Source organism: Scomber scombrus, chromosome 20, assembly GCF_963691925.1.
Source record: "Scomber scombrus chromosome 20, fScoSco1.1, whole genome shotgun sequence".
NCBI classification, from domain to species: domain Eukaryota; kingdom Metazoa; phylum Chordata; class Actinopteri; order Scombriformes; family Scombridae; genus Scomber; species Scomber scombrus.
The window spans coordinates 1,374,651-1,395,407 of NC_084989.1; the positions used below are offsets into that span (position 1 = coordinate 1,374,651).

General features: G+C 40.6%; 1 protein-coding gene across 1 annotated transcript in view; it reads right to left on the reverse strand.

The window, feature by feature from the left end:
* Positions 1 to 152: 152 nt before the first annotated feature.
* LOC134002318 (phospholipid phosphatase-related protein type 4) overlaps positions 153 to 20,757 on the reverse strand; it is a 38,229-nt gene continuing 17,624 nt past the window's right edge. The window contains exons 2-10 of the mRNA XM_062441656.1: positions 20,171 to 20,356; positions 11,689 to 11,818; positions 11,165 to 11,360; positions 4,028 to 4,085; positions 2,749 to 2,922; positions 800 to 1,844; positions 486 to 739; positions 356 to 419; positions 153 to 313 (exon numbers count right to left, since the gene is read on the reverse strand). Of these exons, the coding sequence (XP_062297640.1) occupies positions 153 to 313; positions 356 to 419; positions 486 to 739; positions 800 to 1,844; positions 2,749 to 2,922; positions 4,028 to 4,085; positions 11,165 to 11,360; positions 11,689 to 11,818; positions 20,171 to 20,356 (2,268 nt within the window). The remainder of the gene's footprint in view (positions 314 to 355; positions 420 to 485; positions 740 to 799; positions 1,845 to 2,748; positions 2,923 to 4,027; positions 4,086 to 11,164; positions 11,361 to 11,688; positions 11,819 to 20,170; positions 20,357 to 20,757) is intronic.

The following is a 20,757-nucleotide window of genomic DNA, read 5'->3' on the forward strand; positions in this document are numbered from 1 at the left end:
TACAAAATTTCATGCTGAATAAAACTTTTTCTTTTGAAGATATTATGATGTATACAATGGATGGCAATACTGACTGTTGACAGTGATATGGCGTTCTCAAAAATCCAGCTGCCTTGCCTTATTATCTCTGAAGTCTCCCGTCATTTCATACGTTACTCTTTGAAAACAGGAGTTATCGACGTTCCCTTGTAGAAAATGTTCCGGGCATTATCTGGGCTGTTGGCTCTCTCAGGAATCAGAATGATACTATTGCCTTTTCTCCGCAGCGTAGACTCACGACTGGAGGTGACCGAGAGGGTTTCTGAAGCAGTCTCTCCACTTCCTCCTCCTCCGCCTCCACCTCCTCCAGATCCACCACCACCATCCCCTGGGGTGACCCTTATGGTAGACAGGCCTTGGGGGTGGAGCCTCTGCTCTGACTGGCCGGTGTTCTGGGTGTGAACAGTAACTATGGGTGGCGTGCTAACAGTGGCAGTGGTGGTAACAATATGATTGGCACGCTTCCTGTCAATGGACCCTTCACGTATTGAGTCTGAACTTTCTGAGTCTCTGTTCAGATCATTGAGCTCAAAGGACTGCCGCAAACTCCCATCTCCTCCTCCTCCTGCACCCCCTGCACCTCCACCAGCTCCAGTGCCATGATCCAGGGATCGCCACCTCCATGTTCCACTTCCATCTGTGGCTGGAGCTTGGATCACAGGCCTGTTGTTCTCAGGGTGAGCCTCTATTCTGACAATTGCTCCAGTACTCCCTGAAATATTGCCTGTGGTGCTGCCAAGGGAGCTAGGACCTGAGGTGCAGTTAGGGTCTTGGTCAGTTAGACCCCTGTAGCGACCTGAGCCCTGGCAACTTCCGGTGATGCTGCAGCCTATACTGCTCTCATCTAAACTCTTGGAATGGGTCTGTAGTAAGCCCTGCTGCTTTGACATAGCAATCACTTGCATGATTCGTGGCTGGGTGTTCTGTCCATTATCATTAGTCCTGCAGGCTGCTGTCTTCTCTGCTGCCCTTTGCCAGTTAGCCTGAGCTGTGCTATTTACTGTCGACATCCCCTCATATCCCCCTCCACCCTGCATTTGTGGGGAGATGGTGTTGTAATTCTCGTGAGCTTCCTCTGGTATGTGGACCAGTTGTGAGGACCCAGGTCTAGACTGCATGGATATCCTGGCCCCTCCAGTAATGCCACTGCAGTTACTGGGAAGGGTGGTACTTGCACCTGTGGCCAGTTTGGACATGTATGCATGAGCATCAAAGCCTCCGTTCAGACCCATAGCTGATGGCTCAGAGCTGGATCGGAGCTCCATACTGCCATGGTGGTGCGGATGCTGGGAGGACTGGCCAGATGATGAATCTACAGAGGAGGAGAAGGAGTCTGGGACCTGCAAGGAGCATTTGTGGTTGTTATTTTTACTTTTCCATTGAGACAAAAGCTGCTTTGAGCGGCTGGAGTCCATGGAGGCATGGTGGAGGGTGGCAGCATGACGTCTGGCTGCTTCCTCATATGCTGCCATTGCCTGGGGGGTATGGACTCGAGGAAGGGTGTGGCTAAAGGTCACCATGGCATCTTTGCTCTGGGGGCTGCGGGGGGAGATCCCTTCAGCATCTGCACTGGAGCGCTTCAGGCTGTCATCAGGCCTCTGCTGCTGTAGGGCTCGATGGAGAAGGCCCTCAGAGTGGGAGGTAGGGATGCCTGCCTCCCCAGCCATGCTGGCTTTCATTTGCAGGTGGTGGAGGACGGCCTCCTGGCTGATGTGGGGTAAGGAACAGGGGGGCCGATGGAGCTGGGGAGGGGGGATGGTGCTGGCCTCCTCACTAGGCTGGAAGTTTCCGACTGCATACAGCCCCTGGCAACAGAGGAAATCTTATGTATAATACAGCTTACTCAGTGATCATTTTACTTGATACTTTAATGAGTATTTTACTGAACCATTAAAACATTTACAAAAATCCTAAAGCTTATGAAATCTGTTATGGTTTTGTTGTGGCACACCTTTAAGATTAAAATATCTTAATAACTATTGGATGAATCCTACTATGATTATAGTTATGACTATTGTTATTATTGTAGTCAACACTGGACGATGAATTCTAATGACTTTGGTGATCCCCTTTCTTCCTCCAGTGCCAGAGGTTGTCTGGCTAACTCATGGTCCTTAATAAAATCTAATATTTTGGCAATTCTCTAACTTTTCATTAAACATTATCATCAGGTTACAATCTCAGTTTGTCCAATACTTTGGTTTATTACCAAATACCTGCAGCATTTATTTGAAAGCAGTGCCACTAGTGTAGTTGCAGACTCTTGTACAAATTCCATTTGCTGTCTCTTTAAGCTGTAACATGAATTTTTTAACTATATTTTGTTGTGTTCTAAACATTGGTGATGCAAGCATGCCTACATGCCTAACATGGCATATTTTTTGCAGGACACAAACATACTGCCTGACAGTAACTTCAGGGTTGTGATTCTTTCAGGTGCTGTAAGGGTGTCTGAAAGAATTATTTTAGCAGACATATCAATACCATTTAAATGAAGTTGGATACACACTCCTAATGTCAGTTCAAGTAAATTTTGCCAAAATTTACGAGCCAAAATTTGAGGCTGCAATACGGATTCATGCTTTTATCATAGAAGACTGCTGTAAACCCAGACTGGCAACAAACCAGGATCAAAAACAGAGTCCATCTTCAGCCAGGCTCTCTGTGCTGAAAACCATTGGAAAGAATGCTGTAGAGACTGGCCCATACCAAGTAGACAGCGATAGCTCCTCCAAGAAGGAAGCCCAGGTAGACGTCAATGGCGTGGTTCTTGTACTGAATAATCCTGGTCAGACCACAAATAATGGCACATATGATGAAAGAGAAGACCAGCAGGGGCTTGAGCAGTTTGGATGAGTCGGTCAGAGTGCTGTTGAAGTACATCTGTAGACACATAACAAATTAATTGATTCATTATTTTTCATTACACATATGATTACATAAGCTTTGTGTTATAGCAATATGCTATTCCATCACCCTTAACTGTGATAAATCATATGGCATTTAGGTTGATACAAAAATCAGAGAGTAACTGTGTTCTCAGTAGAGGCTTTCTCTTTGTTTGTGAGATGTCACCATCTCTAATCCCAGTAATATCTCATTTGGGATACATTAATGTGCCAGTCGGTCTCTGCTGTGGTAATTCCACCATCAGCTCAGGATCTTCACTGGTAGTTCAAGTACTACTGCACTCATGTCACACAGAGGTCACAATGGGCTTCTTGTAGTAGTGCTGGCCATTAGAAATGTAGTGTGTGGAATTTAGTGGCATCTAGCGGAGAGATTGTAGATTGCGACCAACTAAATACCCCTCCCCCTCACCTTCCAATCATGTAAGAGAACCTGTAGTAACCACAAAAAAAAGCCCCTCTTTACTGCCAGTGTTTATGTTCTGTTCTGGCCTCCAGTAAAAACACGGCAGTGCAAAATGGCAGCCTCCATGAAATAGGACCTACTCCCTATGTAGATAAAAAGGGTTCATCAAGGTAAGGAAAACATTATCATTGTTTCAACTAGTTGCCACTAAATTCTATACACTTGACCTTTAAGATCCCTAAAAGATATCTTTTAACATTATTGCAAGTAGTAGTGCTGAGCTAACAGGAACACAGAAATTCAATGTAAACTATAAACTATAAAACTATAAAAGATTATAAATGTAAGTGATTGTAGCTAGGTAATAGCATTTTTGTTGGTGTGCTAACAGAAATGATGTGCCCTGATAAGCTAACATTTCATTATGTAAAAAAATCTGAAATTAAGGCTGAAATTAAGGTTCCTTCACTTTATTCCCTGAAAAGTTTGAGAAATTAGTAGTTTTACACAGTTAAGCAGAGATAGTTTTGCACTTAGGGAAACAGCATGAGGTGCCAGTTAATCCTGGCCAATTCCATCATCCACTGCGCAGTGCTTTGCTGTGTTAACTACTGTATTAATAAGAGCTTCATGAGCAGGTGAGCAGGGTTACATTTAGTGTTTAGATACTCACTGAAACATAGACAGCAGCGAATGATGCTAGGGTAGCATGCTGTGACGGGAAGGATTTTCTGCAAGAGATGAAAGAAACAGAAATAGAAAATGTTCACATCTGTATGTGTGAGTCAACAGGATCTGGAGAGAAGGTTTAACCAGGCAACACAGGCATAATGAGATATCTCATAGACCACCTTGCACTCACACTCAGTTGTAATGGGTTGAATGATTGTTACAAATTAGACTCAAGATTTAAGATCAATTTTAGTATTTTTCTGTCTCACATGCCTCTGTAAAAGCTGACAAGAACTTTTGACAGAGATTTTGCCTCTTTCCTCAAGACAGTCTTTTCTGAGCTCTCTTTACTTGGATGGAGACGTATGATGTACATGAAAGGTTCTGTCACTGTGATGCTAATTCCTAGGAATCTAAAACTGTTCACCTGCATCAACTCAACTCAACGGAGATGTAGACAGGGGTGTGTGTCCTTTTCTAGAATCAAATGTCCCTGTTCCCGTTTTCAAAATCAGTTCCTTGGTTTTGTCAACTTTGCTCTGTGCATCATTCTGCAAGATCGTTGATTTCCTCCCAATATGAACTGATTGTTGTTTGAAATCTGGCCGATGATGGTTGTGTTGTCCGCAACCTTCACAACAGAGTTCTCTCCATGTTGGGGGGTTGCAGTCATGAAGTGTGCAGTGTGAAGAGGAGGAGGCTGAGCACACAACCCTTGGGGTGGGGTGGGGGGTGGGGGGGTGTGGGTGGGTGGGGGGGGGGGGTGCTCTGTTGAGACAGCAGAGTGGAGGAGGTGTGACCACTGATCCAAGCTGTTTGGGGTCTGTTTGTGGGGAAGTCCAATATCGAGTTGCAGAGTGTAGTATTTCAGGCCCAGAGTGTTAAGTTTTACAACCAGTTTCATGAGGGAAATTATATTAACTGCTTATGCATTAACTGCCTCTTTTCACATTCTTCTACCTCATATTCATGTTAGTGCCTGAAACATAATTTAACGAAAGCAGTGAAGAGGGCTTTTAGATTATAAATATCTTTGCTAGTATGTTTTGTGTGAATGCTTCAGTCACATACTGCAGTGTAGCAGCAGGAGATTCACTGTTACATTATGAAAGTGAACCTGTGGCCCAGTTTCTCACTGAGCTCCATCCCAATGACCTACTTCTGAGAACTCCTCCAACCAGGCTTCATCTTTACTCCTGATGATGCATGTGTGCAAATGTGTGTGCTTCGGTGCATCAGTTGAATGTATATTTGTGCGTGTGTGTGTGTGTGTTCTACACTGGTTTGCTTTCCACTTAAAACTAGCAAATTGTTCATTCATGTAAAAAAAACAAAAAAAAACTGAATGAACTGGAATAACCAAAACAAATGTAGCTGTATTATATTGTATTATTATGTATGTTACATTATTATAATATACAATACAGGAATATTATATGAAAAAATGGCAGTTCTTTTTTAATTTAAAAAAAGTATAAAAATGGGCATATCTAAAAATGTACATATTCTGTATTAAGGCTGACATTGTTAGAATTCATTTAAGTCATTTAATTCAAGACTTTATTGCCATGTCTACATACTCGATTGGGATTTGTCTTTAAATGCTTAAAAAATCCAGATTAATTCACACTGGATTTTTTTGGAAAATGTAACAGCAAGGGCGGCAACTAATAATAATTTTCATTATTGATTGATCTACCAATTGTTGTCTTGAATAATTGATAAGTTGTTTGGTCCATTACAGAAAATGGTGAGAAATGTCAATCACTCTCTCCCAAAACCTAAGGTGATGTCTTCAAATGTTATCAGTTCACAACCCAAATATATTCAGTTTACTGTCATAAAGAACTAATGAAACCAGAACATATTGACATTTGAGAGGCTGGAATCAGAGACTTTGGACAAAATGTAATTTAAAAAATGACTTAAAATGATTAATGCAATATGATAATCGATTAATCATTTAAAGTCTTTTAAAGTCTTTTTAAAGTCCAGTTTGGTGTAAAATGGCTAAACCTGAACTACTGAAAAAGGAACTAACACAAGGGATGCGTTTTAGCTGATTATGAGTGAATCGATATAATATGCAATTAATATAATAGGAAGGCTTATGTACCCAGAATAAAACAGTAATGCAGCTTTGGGATGTTAGCAACCATTCACTAGCATTACCAAAGTAGAGACATCAATGGCAATAAGGAACTTTTCAAGCTGAACTCAGTTTAAAAAGTCCTACAGCTTTTTTTATTTATTTCTAAAGCTACAAAACATGTTTACACATGCAGATTACACCAATGAGCCAAAACATTAAAACCACTGACTGGTGAAGTGAAATAACATTAATTATCTCATTAAAATGGCACCTGTTAAGGGGTTAAACATATAAGGCAATGGACCATTGGGAGAAAGTGGTCAGGTCTGATAAATCACATTTTCTTTTACATCATGTGGATGGCCAGGTGTGTGTGTGTGTGTGTGCATCATTTATGTGGGGAAGAGATGGCACCAGATAAATGATGCCGGTAAGCAGCATGTGAAATATTTTGAGAACAAGGATGAATGTGTGAGGACATTCCTATCCTCTATCTTTATTATAAACTGATAAATGATAAATACTATTTTAGAATGAATAGTTTTCCAATATTCTATTAAAGATTTTAGAGTAACGCCCCTTTAAGTGCCTGTTGTTAAATCTATTATGGGATGTTGGATGTTGCATAGAGTCTTTACAAATGTGTCTTCCTGCAGTGGAACATATTCACCAACATTTTAGAATTTTACCAAAATGAGTTACATTAGCAAACAATCCTCACTGACAGATGAATGAGCCATAACTCACAGTGTTTAAGATGTTAAGTTACATATCTAAGTTCTTCCCAACTTTTCCTAGAAAGCTGATCAGAAAGCCAGGACTCAGTACAGAGATACAAACTAAATGCTGCCCATGAAAACTGCTCTGGACCAACACTTGTTTAACCTGTCAACTGACAGCTCTCAATGTTCCAAACCTGACTTGCTCTGATTAAATCAGGGACCTTAATGGAGATTGGTTTCTGTGAGCTTTAATGGAATCGTGTCTCCACGTGAGTTTGTGTGTGACAGTAGACAGCATAGGGAAACGTGGGCGAGGTTTGACCTGTGCATTTGGGACACACGTAGTTTTGGCTGCAGACTACGTGGGGCTAAATATAACCTACCGCTCCTGGCATAAACACCGTCCTCCATGCTCTTTGTGGCAGATTTAGCTTCAGCCTTGTCTCCAGTGCAGCATAAAAAAGCTGTTTTGCTTCAGCGGTTGTGCACCAGAGATATTATGAACCTATTATAACAGAAGAAGTAGCATAGTATACAACCCCCCACCAAGATTTAGTTTAAGGATGACCCCAATTTTCAAACCAGTTCACCAAATTTCTAAATGTACTTGTTGTAGTCTGGCTATATATTGATACCACCTGACTACAATTGAAACTTTACTTGACAGAGGATAACACAGGGGATCACCAGAATCATTGAGAGTCATCCTTTGGTGGCCTACGGCTCTTTGACACTGATGTCCCTGGTTTAAGTTCATTTCTTTCCTCCCCTCATTCCCTGTCACATCTCTGCCTACTACTAGCAACAACACACACACACACACACACACACAAACACACACACACACACACACACACACACACACACACACACACACACACACACACACACACACACACACACACACACACACACACACACACACACACACACACATACACACACACACACACACACACACACACACACACACACACACACACACACACACACACACACACAGCACTCAGGCTCTTAGAATATTTAATACTACCATTTTAATACTCATATTCAAAGTTCCATACTTGCGACATCTGAGTAAATATATCAGTGTATCATATTTCACATCATATTTAATTATTCTTAATAGGGGATTGTAGCCAAGTACCATGATGGCATGCAAATAAAAACTCAGGTAAGTTCAATGCATCGAATTTCATTTGAAAGGTTCAATGTTTACAATTTTTTTGTGTCCCTCAAGTTTCTGAAAAAAAAACTGTAAATACTGTTTCACTCACTCACTCTCTCTCTCTCTCTCTCTCTCACACACACACACACACACACTCACTCACACACACCATGTTTCCATCACTTCAGGGGACATTACATTGACTTACATTCATTTACTGGACACTTATCCTAACCGTAACCATAACCACTACATGCCTAATCTTAACCCTTATCCTAAACTTAACATAACCCTAAACTTATATTAACTTTAAATCAAGTCTTCACCCTAAAATAAATCATTTACCTTAAGGGGACTTGCTTTTTGTCCCCATAAGACAGGCGAGTCCCCATAACATAACTGTGTGAACAGATTTAAGTCCCCACAACATTAGGAATACCTAGTACACTCTCTCTCACACACACACACACACACACACTCACTCTCTCTCACACACACACACTCATGCGATGCAGTAATGAGACGTCAGTGTTTTTTCCATTAATGTGGCTCAGAATCACCTTCTACCCCACGTTGGCGATGTCAAACGACTTCGCTCAAAGTATGCATCTAGCTCTGTTTGTGAATTGTATTATTTATATATGGAACATTGCTGCAAAAAACACATGAAACTCTCCTTCTTGTCAAGGTGCAGTGTTGGAGTGAAACTTGATGATACCTGGGGGGCTGGAGGAGGGTCATGTGGCAGTGGACTGGACAAACCACTTGTCAATCAGGTAAAAGGGGCGGTATGTTTTCTGAGACGTTTGCTCTCACACAAACTGTTCTTGGCCCGGCATAAAACACGATCCAGATTGATTCAATTATTTTTGGAAATACCTAATTTTCTATTTTAGAAAACAGTATTTTAGAACAGTGGTAATAGTCTGGAAACATCAATATTTTTCCATACTTTATTTTTCATTTTCCATACTTTTTAATACCTGGGAATTGATCAAATTTATTTCCATACTTTTCCATACTTGCGTAGGAACCCTGAATACTGATGGAACCTTGCTGGTTGAAATGTTAAACATACAGGAACCTATAGGAACATACCCTATCCCAGCCAGCATGTCCATGTGGGCCCCCCAAGGGTTAAATTTAGGCTGCAAATATGATTCCCAAGTGGGTTTGTCCGCAGTTTCCATGGTGGCCCCATCTGTGTTTGCCCATATGGGCTTCAAGTGCGTTCTGACTGGGTTTCAGGTGGGGCCCATCTGGGTGAGACCCATGTAGGCCCTATATGTTTGCCCATAAGGGGTCTAAGTGAGATCAGGATGGACCTTAAATGGGGCCCATGTTTTTGAAACAATATGGGGCCCTTACAATTTGCCCACTTACATCCACGAGGGCTTCACATGTAGGGCCCATGTCACTGGAACTATGTGGGACCCGCAAAATTTGGCTAATTCAAGCCCATGCCCACTCAGTACCCACATAGCCCACATTTAACCCATGGGGGGCCCACATGGACATGCTGGCTGGGATGTTTCTATTCTCAGGTTTCTTTAGATCTATTTGCTGGTTGGATTTGCACACTTCATATTTAAAATTCCAAAATTTTTTATATATTATATATATTATATATATTTTCTTCTTTTCCACAAGCTTCCATTCATAGAATAAATCACCATTATTAAGTGGTTGATATATGAATGCATGAATAATCCCAGAAACCTGCCACTGTTTGTCTTTCTAAGCTCATTATCAGCTCATTCCTGCTACCAACAAACACTAACAACCAGTGAAATCCTGCACACATCATAGCAAAGTGTGGTAATTAGGTGAGACCTGTAACGAACATGTCGAAAGGAACACGCCAAGAATATAAATAGAAACATAGAAACAGAAAATAAATGCATGCATGCCACATATTTTTTTTGTTAATTGGTTGTCGTCCTCACAGAGATCCCTTAATATGTCGGAGTGGATCATACTCTTCTTCTCTTTGTATTTTCTGTAGATGAAGTCTGTAAGGGCTCTCTCTCATTACTGTAAGGCTTAAAGCGTGGATGATAGCGCATAGATTCACATTGCTGAATTTTTAATGATTTTCTTTTCAAAGGATCTGCTAGCTCAGCAGAAGTTCACCTGTGGCATGAAATTAAAAATGAATGAACTTCAGAGGAGGAAATTACCAGTAAGTGTGTTAAAGGGGAACTCTGTTGAATTCTGCTCTACACAGCAGCGCGCGTGTGTGTGCATGTGTTGGGGTGAAATACAGCATATATGAAAACAATATAGATCCACTGTCAAGTTGCATACATCTTAGAGTTAAATTGCCCCAAGTGATGTCACGTGAGTCAGTGTCAGTTGGAGCTGAAGACTAAAAGTTTGAAAATGAAAGAATGTGGGAGTGTGGAGTGAGAAAGAAGTGAAGTTACTAGACGATTGTAGCCCGCTTCTCATCTCTGCTTGAGGCTTGGCATAGCAAGGCTGAACAATTCATAGCTTTCGAGTACAAATTTCAAAACTCAGGAGGGATGAGTTTAATTATATCATGAATCATCATTAATCATTAATGTTTTAAAAGGATGTCAGAGGCTTAAAATATCATACTTACTACTCTGCTGCTCTCACTGTCTCTTCTCTGACATAACATTGTTTTCAATCACTAATTAATTCCAGTCGCTTTCACACTACTGTGGTTTTTTAGCTACACTTAATGAAATTCAACACGTCCTGCAGACATTTCAAATTAAAAGCCATAGTAGGGATTATGTCCATTGAGAGGCTGGAATAGCTTTTAATCTGTCACATCCTTACAGGGGCTGTGGGTTTCAATGATGATAGCTCGGCAGTGATCAAAAAGCAGCAAAATGGAAGCGAGCGGAAATAATTAGTGAATAAAAACAGTGTTAGAGGAGAGCGAGAGAGAGCAGAGGACTGGTGAGTGACATAACTGTTAGATGAGTCTCTCTGACAGTTCAGCCATAGATATGTTTCCTTAGTTCCTCTAAAATATTGACAATGTTTGGCTTATAATGTGTTTGTAATGCATAACAGTGCAGAGCTCCCCCTCTTGGCTTATACATATAATCAGTATGCTTCCTGTAGCTTTAAGTGGTAGTTTCTGCCCTCTTCTCATGTTAAATGCAGAGAATCTAGACTGACCTGCCCTGGTTGATGGCTGCTGGGTCCGCCCCTGAGCAGATGTCCTCCATGACGTAAGGGTTCTGCTCACAGCTGACGTTGAGTGTGGTGTAGTTGGGTTTACACACGGTGAGGAAGTAGGGAGTTGGGTAGCCTGTCATCAGTTGAAGGATGTCAGTGATGAGAGCCGTGGCACAAAGACCGAATGCATGAACGCCTGAGGATACAGACACTGATATCACTGCTCGATGTACAAAATTGACCTGTATCTATTGACATGTGTTTTAGTGAAATGAAAAGTTAGTTATGAGGATTTCTTTTTATGATGTAGCAGTGAAGACTGATGGCTCTAATGGTTATACAATAAACCCCACACTTCCATAAAGTTATAAAATACATTTACATCATTATTGCTATGTTATATTTTCATGTCTTAGGTCAAATAGAAACATTCAATTGTTCATAGAATTCAGAAACATTTGGAAAACAGAAATAGGTCCCTGGAGTGTCACCATAGATAGAAAGAAATAACAAACTCAGTGTACCAACAAAGCGGACAGCTCTGCGTATGAATGAGTTGAAGTTGCAGCCAGCGGCGTTGATGTTTGCCTCGGCTCCGACTCCGCTCTTCCTCCGAGACAGACAGCAGAACAGGATGGCCTCTCCGATCATTATCTGTCAACACAAAGAAACACTCCTGTTATATGTGTTTGCATACAACAGAGAGCATAGGTTCCACTGGGTCCCCTCACATTTCAAATCCTAAATTTGCCACCCATCTTTTACTGTCATAGTTTTTATTCTGTTCTGTGTCACAAGGAGCAGCCTCCAACATGTACATTATTTTCAACCTATTATTAACTGAGAAGTCATCCTCAGTGTCTTTCCATCATGGCTGGACACAAACATCTACAGTCATTTTAGCCTCAGTGCTTTGAACCCATGCTGGGATTGTGGGAAATGTTCCACAGCTCTGCCTATCTATGCCCCTCTGAGTGCTGGTTTCAGCCAAGAGCACGCACCAAGACAGCTACTTCCTGTGTCATACACCAATACACACACAAACACACACTCTACCAGAAGTGACATGTTGGGTGGCAGTGGGATACCTGGCTGTCTACTAAACAATCCTCTGAGATCACACACAGACCTCTGATGAAAGAGGAGGATGGTGAGAAAGAGGCATACAGGGTTGGACAGAGAAGAGATAGACAGATAGATAGAAAGAAAGAAACAATGGATAGAGAGAAGAAGAAGAAAAAAAGGAAGGCAGCATCAATAATGGATAATGTGAGGGATTAACTGTACTTAGTGAAGGGCCTCCAGAGATCTTTCTAATACTGAAACTGACAGACCGAACATATGAGACTCACTAAACCAGAGTTTATCTGGGAAATGTACAGTATACCTTTTTTCACACACAGGGAAAGAAAACCTAACCCTAACCCTTTCATACCCAGACTGTATATACAGTTTACAGTGTCTTTACAGTTATTTATAGACTAGAGTTGGTTATTGAATGTCCTTAACATTTGGTATTTTTTACTGGTTTGTGTTTTTGTTGACCGTAATGATAGAAGTTCATATCGCTAAGTAAGGCATTTTTATCCTTTTATCCGTTTCCTCATTGCAGATGAGAGTTATGACTGCGTTTCGAGTTCCTACTTTTGATGATTTCTTTCCCTGTTTGTTTGTTTGTTTGTTTTGTTTGTTTGTTCTGACCATGTGAAGCACTTTGTGTTACATCACAATCTATGAAAAGTGATATACAAATAAAGTTTGATGGATATATTGATTTGACAAAGATCATAAAATACAGAAATGAAAAAAAAGCAGTGTTACACCAAATAAGGCTATATTTCATAGTTTACATATGGGGTTATATAGGATGTGCATATACACATATATATTCATTTTGTTTGCTATCCAAACACCTTTTACCCATCACAGATTATTCTCACATCAAGCCTCACCAGTCCTTTATCATCTCTACTCTGTTCAGTGTAGACATTCATGCTTTTTTATCATCCCATCTCGACTATTGTAACTTTTTTTATTTCTAAGTGGTCCAAAATATGGCTGCTGAACTCTTGGCCAGGTCCTCGAAAAGATCTCATGTTACACCAATTCTGACTGTTCTTCACTGGCTCCTCATCAAATCCAGAATCCAATTCAAAGACCAACATTAGAGCTCTACTGCAGCCCTGTGCCACCAGCAGGTCTCTGAGGTCTTCTGCTCAGGGTTTGCTGGTTGTGGGGCAGCTGTGGCTCAGGAGGTAGAGTGGTCCTAATCGGAAAATCAAAAGTTTAATTCCGGATTCTTCCAATCCACAAGCTGAAGTGTCCTTGGGCAAGATACTGAATCCCCCTATGTTGGTGAATTATTGTAGGATGTGTGTGAATGATTCGATCTTTATGATAAGCAGGTTGGCACATAGCATTGCAGCAACTGACATCAACATATGAGGGTTAATGACGTATAAGGATTTAGAACAGCTCAATTGTAGAATAATAAAAACAAGCATATCTAATGCAGTAGTTCAAACATTCAGAATGTTGTGTACCTGAAGCTCCATATTATACATTTGAAATTAAGTGATTTTAGTGGGTTTTTCAAGATTAATTGGCACTGGCCTTTAAAAAGAGTCATGTGGTGCGACCATGATTCATCTTGAAATAAATCAATTTACTTAACACGCTTCACATCTTTTTTTACAAGTTTTCAGTAATATAAAGTGTTTGGAAACAAAGTATTTGCATTTTTTTTTAAATCTTTGTAAATGATGATCTTTTATTTATATAAGACATTTCAAGATGAATCATGGTCGCACCAAATGACTTTTTTTTCAGGCCAGTGCCAATTAATCTTGAAAAACCCACTAAAATCACTTTCAAATTGTAATATGAATTTTCAGGTACACAACATTCTGAATGTTTGAACTACTGCATTAGATATGCTTGTTTTTATTATTTAAAATTGAGTTGTTGAAAATCCATGAATGTGTGTGTGAATGGCTGAATGTGGTTTGTAGTGTAAAAGTGCTTTGATTGGTCGGAATGTGCAATATAAATAAAGTTACAGTGAATTCTATCTATCTTAGTCAGATTTAGCAGAAAGTCTTAACTGCACAGATTTCAGAATGGAGAGAAATACAGTGAGGAACTGTGGCCTCTTCATTTTTTCTTCACTTAACATCATTTTAAAAATCCTCTGCAACAGCTCCATCTCTCCACTCATCACAAAACTGCTACTGAGTCTCATCCCCCAGCACTAGCCCAGCCATGGTTTTCAGATGATTTCACCAGAGGAACATGAATCGAGCCAGAATGACTGTAACAATAGTTTCACCCCCCCCTGCTGAAAGAACTAATTTTCCCATAAGCCTGAAGGGTGCAAAGCAGCTCTAACACAAAGTGACAGTCAAAGCACTTGAGCATTTGGCAGCCTTTGAGAGGCATCCTGACGGAGCCTCAGGTCCTCTTCTGCTCCACAAGTTGCTATGAGAAGGATCCCTGTTGTTATCAGCTGATATGAGGAGTCTGACTCTATTGCTGTCTGAGGGTACAAAAAATTAAAACTCCTGTCTGGCTGCTATCAGAGGGAGCTGTGTGAGATGTGCAATGCTTTGATCGATGGTAGAGTGTTGAGTTTTCCCACATCTTGCTGAGGACACAGATATACTGCACGTCTCTGTCTCGCCTTCAGATGGGCTTCTGGGAAGACAATGTGGTTTTTAGCTTTTTGTGCCTCTTCTGTCAAAAGTCACTATGCATCTTACAGAATCAGCTGCTCAGTGGTAATGGGTTTAGGAAGACGAGAGGAGAGGTTTTTTTTTAAAGTTTAAGGCATTTTAGAGCTGGATGCAGGAACATGTTGGAGAGGATGTGATTTAGGAGGGAAAGAGTTCAGTGCTGATGTTCTTGGCAGCACTATCAGACACTAACATGCCACTGACCTAGTAATCATACCATGTAATCACCATGTCCAAAGTTCCATTCCAACTAAGGACCTATCTTACTGAGGATAGCAGGGACACGACCCCTCACTCATAAACCTATTTGCATCTTGCCACTTTTAACACTTCAGTTTGAGTTACTCTCAAAAATCTCTCTTCACAGTATCCTCTGCTGCAGGGATCCTCATGGAAACTGAGTTTACGAGAAAACAAACAAAAACAAAAAATGTTACTTATGTCCATCAGTTCTAAGCATGCACACACAGCAGTAGTGTGATTTTGGCCCTCAGGCTACAAAGCCTCTGTGTGGACTGAGAGGCAAAAACTCTGTAAACACTTATCTGGATCTGGAGATCTGGAGGAGAGAGCAGGCAGCAGAGAATTACACCTTCACGTGACAACAGATTCTATGTGTGTGTGTGTGTGTGTGTGTGTGTGTGTGTGTGTGTGTGTGTGTGTGTGTGTGTGTGTGTGTGTGTGTGTGTGCGAAACCTAATTCAGGTCACATGAGTAAAGGTTCTTAGGACTTGGGAAAATAGCATTTTGACTAGATTTTGATGCTAAAATGATGCTATGTATTTCACCTAAAATTCAGATTTGAGTATGTGTGGAGCACTGGGAAGTTACAGAATGATGTAAAACCTCAATAGATAAAATGAAGGGACCCCTTTAACAAAGTGATTACTTTAACTCAAACCCTAAACTAACCATGTGGTGTTCATGCCTACACCTAACCAGACCTTAACCACAGTGCTGTCACATCATAAAACATCCTCATATTTTTACACTTGTGTTGTATTTTTTCTCCATTAGGTTCCGCCCTCTCTTCCCTGCTTTGTGATTGGGCTCAGCACACTGGAGCCTGGTCAGTGTTGTTTACAGCGGCTGTTAAAAGGGCCGGGGTTCCTGTCAGCTGTGCTGGCGGCCCAGCAACGAGCTGTGTGATTCTGACCTTTTGCAAAACTAGTTGTGTGTTGAGATGATTGGCATTTACTCCCATCTGCAGGGAGGGTGGCATATTTAACTGATTTTCTTTGTGATTTACTTTGAAGCTTAACCTCAGTTTAGATACCCTGTTTTCTGATAACTGATTGGCTTTCTCTTTCGTTTTATTAAGAGAGTAGTTTTCTGTTTTATTTTGGAGAAATAAACCTCATTTGTGTTAATTAATAAAATGCATTATTATTATTATTATTATTATTAATTAAACTGTTTACTTAGTTTTATCTTTCACCCAGTAACATCATCGTTACTCCCCTCATCCCCTGTTTATTTTCATATTCGGGAATGTAACAACAGTATGATGTCCTGTTGATTACTGCCAAGAGGGGCACCAGATTACACAATGCTCCTCTGTGTCGTTTAAGTCACATGGTCAAACTATGTACTTGTTTTTTGCTTTGTTTTTATTTGGAGGATTTGTTGCTTTCAGTTTAACAGTCACTTTTAATGTGAGCACTCTGAGCTGCACTTTGAGCTGGTTTGTATTATTTTGGAGGGGTGTCACTAGGTGGAGACTATAAACATAAAGTGTGAATAGAATGAGAAATGAGTAGAGATCATTGATGGAGAGTCAGTAGAGCAGCGTAGTGTCTGAGCTGAGCTCTTACTCTTTGCTGTCAGAAACAGTCATCAGGGAGATAAAGCATTTAAAGCTCTGCCTGTTTGTCAGCAGTAAATGCAGTTGAGCTAGTGATTTTCTACAAAAAGGAGCTTACTGTGAACTTGCCCTGCAGCTTGAATAAGTAAAATGAATCATTGCAGAGGAGCGGCTGTAGTCCACATGGAACATGACTAAAGTCTGTACACAAAGATAAACTGAGCACTCTGTGAGAAAGACTCTGATTTGATGAAAACCAGAGAGGATGATTTGGCTGCCTTCATTACAGCCATCAGTAAATTGACAGTGTCTCTGCTGCTTTCTACATGATGTCTGTCAAAAATACATAAAGGATAAGTATGTAATGTGTCAGCAGCATTAGTCAGAGCATCAGAGTATTGTCCACACAGTGTGTTGATGACACATTAGTAAAAAAAGAGAAAAGGAACATCAGCACTGGTGATATTAGGGGGGTTTGCATCTCAGGAAGTCAGAAGATTGAAGTAGCAGAGGCAGGAGAAATACTGAGGACATCATTATGACATATCACTATGATTGTTTAATATCTCTCTGATGAGATGGAGACATCTACACAGCATCACCTAATTCACAGCATATTTCACCCCAACTTCCACCTGTGGATGAAATCATAGAAGCTTAAACCAGAACACTGAACCATATTAACCATATCACATGATGACACCTTTAGCAAGCCTTCTTTACAGCTTTATCTATTTACATATGTGCTCCTAAGAATGCATCTCAACACCTAAAATGAATGAAACTAAATCTTTCATTGTGACGTTCTACATTAGATGAAATGTGTGGTAAAAGCAGTCCAGTCCCACAGCAAATATCATGTGTGAAAATACTCTGGCTACTGGAGTCCTTGTTCTTAATTCCACAAAGTGAATGAGAAAGTATAAATGGGACTAGACCATCTGACACCCAACACAACAGACAGGTGATGTATTACTCTGTGCCAATAAAGATGAGAAATCCCACAAAGTTGATCAGTTTATCACCTGAAGCATCTCCACCTGTAAACATTTGACACTACACACAAGTGAAACTGCGGTTTACAGATCACACAGCTCAACAGAAATTTTGACTTTTTTTTTTTTAATTGAATTTGACTGATAAATATTCTGTTTCAAAAAAGAAAACTGCCATACAGCCCAGCTCTAGTTCCATAAGCACCATCTCCTAAATACGTTTACCAGAATCTACAACTGAAGTATTAATTCTAGTATTGATTTTGAACAGTTCCCAGTGCTTATGCTGCTTTAAAAGATATCATTCACTCAGCTGCTATAATAAAACACATCTATAGGTCTGGAAAAAAATGAAGAAATTAAAAGACATTCTTTAAATCATTGTTTGGGGGAAATAAAAGATACAATTACAACTAAATCTGTGTCTGACTATGACATGAAAGCACTTAAATGAAACTCCTTTTCTTGCATAAATCTCATAAACTCCTTCTCTATAAAACCACTGTAACACTGAGTATAAAAGAACCCTTATGTTAGGATGAAAATGAGCTCCAGGAAAACACCTTCTCATGCAAATAAGCATTTAGAACACACTGGGGTGTGCGTGCGTGCATGTACGCGCATGCATGTGTGCGCTAGAAGCCAGGCCTAGCTGCCCACAATAGATGTGCATGCATAGCAGGCCTGTCTGGCCTCAGGAGGGAGGCTAATATAGATCAACAGTGAGTGAGCTGGGCTGGCCTGGAGGAACCTGTCCTGCTGACTAGCTGCTTAACTCAGACATTCTATATCTGTGTGGGGACTGTTTGTGTGTGTTGTGGGGAATATTAGAAGGTCCATGCCCAAGGCTTTTATAATATGTGTGTGTGTATTTCTGCGTAAGCATCAGTGTGTTTAAATTGGTCACTTGCTACTTTGAATTAAAGTAGTAGAGGAGGTCTCCCTGCACACAAATGAGACCAATTACAAAGACCAAAGAACAGCAATGTGAAGCACATCATCATGGAAGTGATGGAGGACTGTATCCACAGTGTGTCCACACAGTCATTATAAAGTAGATGATCAGCTTCTATTGAGCTTCATCAGTGTGAGTTAGTCATATCAAGTGATATCTGACACATTTACAGTCTATTTAGCATCAAATTCCCTCTTAGTGTTTCTCTGTTGAGCTGTGGTGGAAGTATAGTAACATAAAGACTTTGGTACTAAAAGCACTGAACATTGAACGTTGAACGTTATTTTAATTGTGGTAAAACTGAGACAAGTTGTTGGTGAATGCTGAAAATCCGAACGGTTTAGTGTTTTACAGATATTTATTGGGACTCAGGACAACCAGCTTGAAACTGGGACAATCCCAGACAAACCAGGACAAACCAGGACAAACCAGGACGTCTGGTCAGCAAATGAATACACATGCTGTTTCACCCAAACTGTAGCAGAAAACTCATTTCAGTTTCTTTCAGGGGACCAACAGGAGTACAGTAGGTTGCAGACTACTTACTTACGTAGCTGCACTTGGGAGGAGTAAAGATTACATATGCATACATCTACACGATGCCACCTAATTTTTAAATCATGTAAAAACAATTTGCATCCACACCAACATTTCCCAGTGGTTTTGGTAGAGACTCTGTCCACAGAGAAACACCTGAACAGCAGAACTCTGGATCACATGTCTGTATTTGTCTTGGGAGGATCAGATAGTTAACTTTTGCCAAAAAGTGAAAAGTGAAAATGCAACCGTACAGCTGCTGTCATTGAGCTGCATTTATGTTGATATTGTCAGATGACACTGCCAGGCTGTCTCTCCTACTCCTCACCAGTGTAAACGGAGTATGTAGCTTTGACACTAGCTAATCCAGCTAGAGTACTTAATCATTAATCAGGTTTCCATCCAAATTCAGCACAAAATGTAATAAAATTTACAAAAGAAAATGTGAATCCCATAAATAATAAATGGTAAATTTACTTATATAGTGCTTTTCTAGTCTTTTGACCACTCAAAGTGGCTTTACACAGTTGGTGGCCTTGATTCTGATGTATGCAGTAAGCCACACAAAGAAGAAGATGGCACAGTGTGATGATGTCATTAATAGTGTAGCAGTCAAAGCTAAAATGATGGACAATGTGATAAATCCTGGTGATGGAGAGCATGATAAACAGTGGACATGGAAATAATTGTGCTAAAAAGCATTGTGATAACATCTCTGGGTCTGTTATACAGACAGGAAGTGGATGCTGCTCAGAGATGAAGAAGAACATTTTAATCACATGCTTCCTGTATGTCATGTTCTAGTCACTAAGACTTTTCCACCTCATCCAGCCGTAAAAATAGAAGAAGATATTCCCACTTTTTTCAAATTCACAAATATAAGAACCATGTCTGTTTCTTTCTGTTGACAGCTGATGTTTAGATAGACAACAATACTGTGAGTGTTATTATGCGAAAGTCAGTTTTTCTGTCTTGTCTCTGTACCGTGATGGCAGGTCCAGCGAAGGCCAGGCTGAGCAGCATCAGCAGTGGAATGACCTCATGGTTGGGGTCGATGTAGGGCAGACTCAGGCTGCGGTCATGGCAGTTAAAACCAGACTTCACCGGCTTAAACACATCTGTCCACTCCAGGAAGTACAGGCTGACCACGGATGATACCAGGATCGGCAGCTATCAATGGACACAGACAGAAAAATACATGAGGCAGGGTCATAAAGAGCTGAGACAGGAGCTTTAACACAATGCCAATGAATAAATAAATAAACAGGGAGTGAATGCTGCAAATGTCTCCATAACCCTATGGTTCAATGACCATGCTAATTTGATTTGATAATGAGGATGGAGGCATGGAAAGTAGTTTTTATGACTTGGGGGGGGGGAGCATGCTTGCTCTTCTGAACATGAAGCGCTTGTACTGATCTCAGCTCACATCAACGAATGAACGACTTCTCCCCATTCCAACAAATGAGACACAGCAAGCTCATGTTCATTATAGTCCGCTCCTGGTTGTAAAATCGTAAACATAAAACACGAGTTCAATCCCAGCCATGAGACGAAGTCAGAGTAATAAA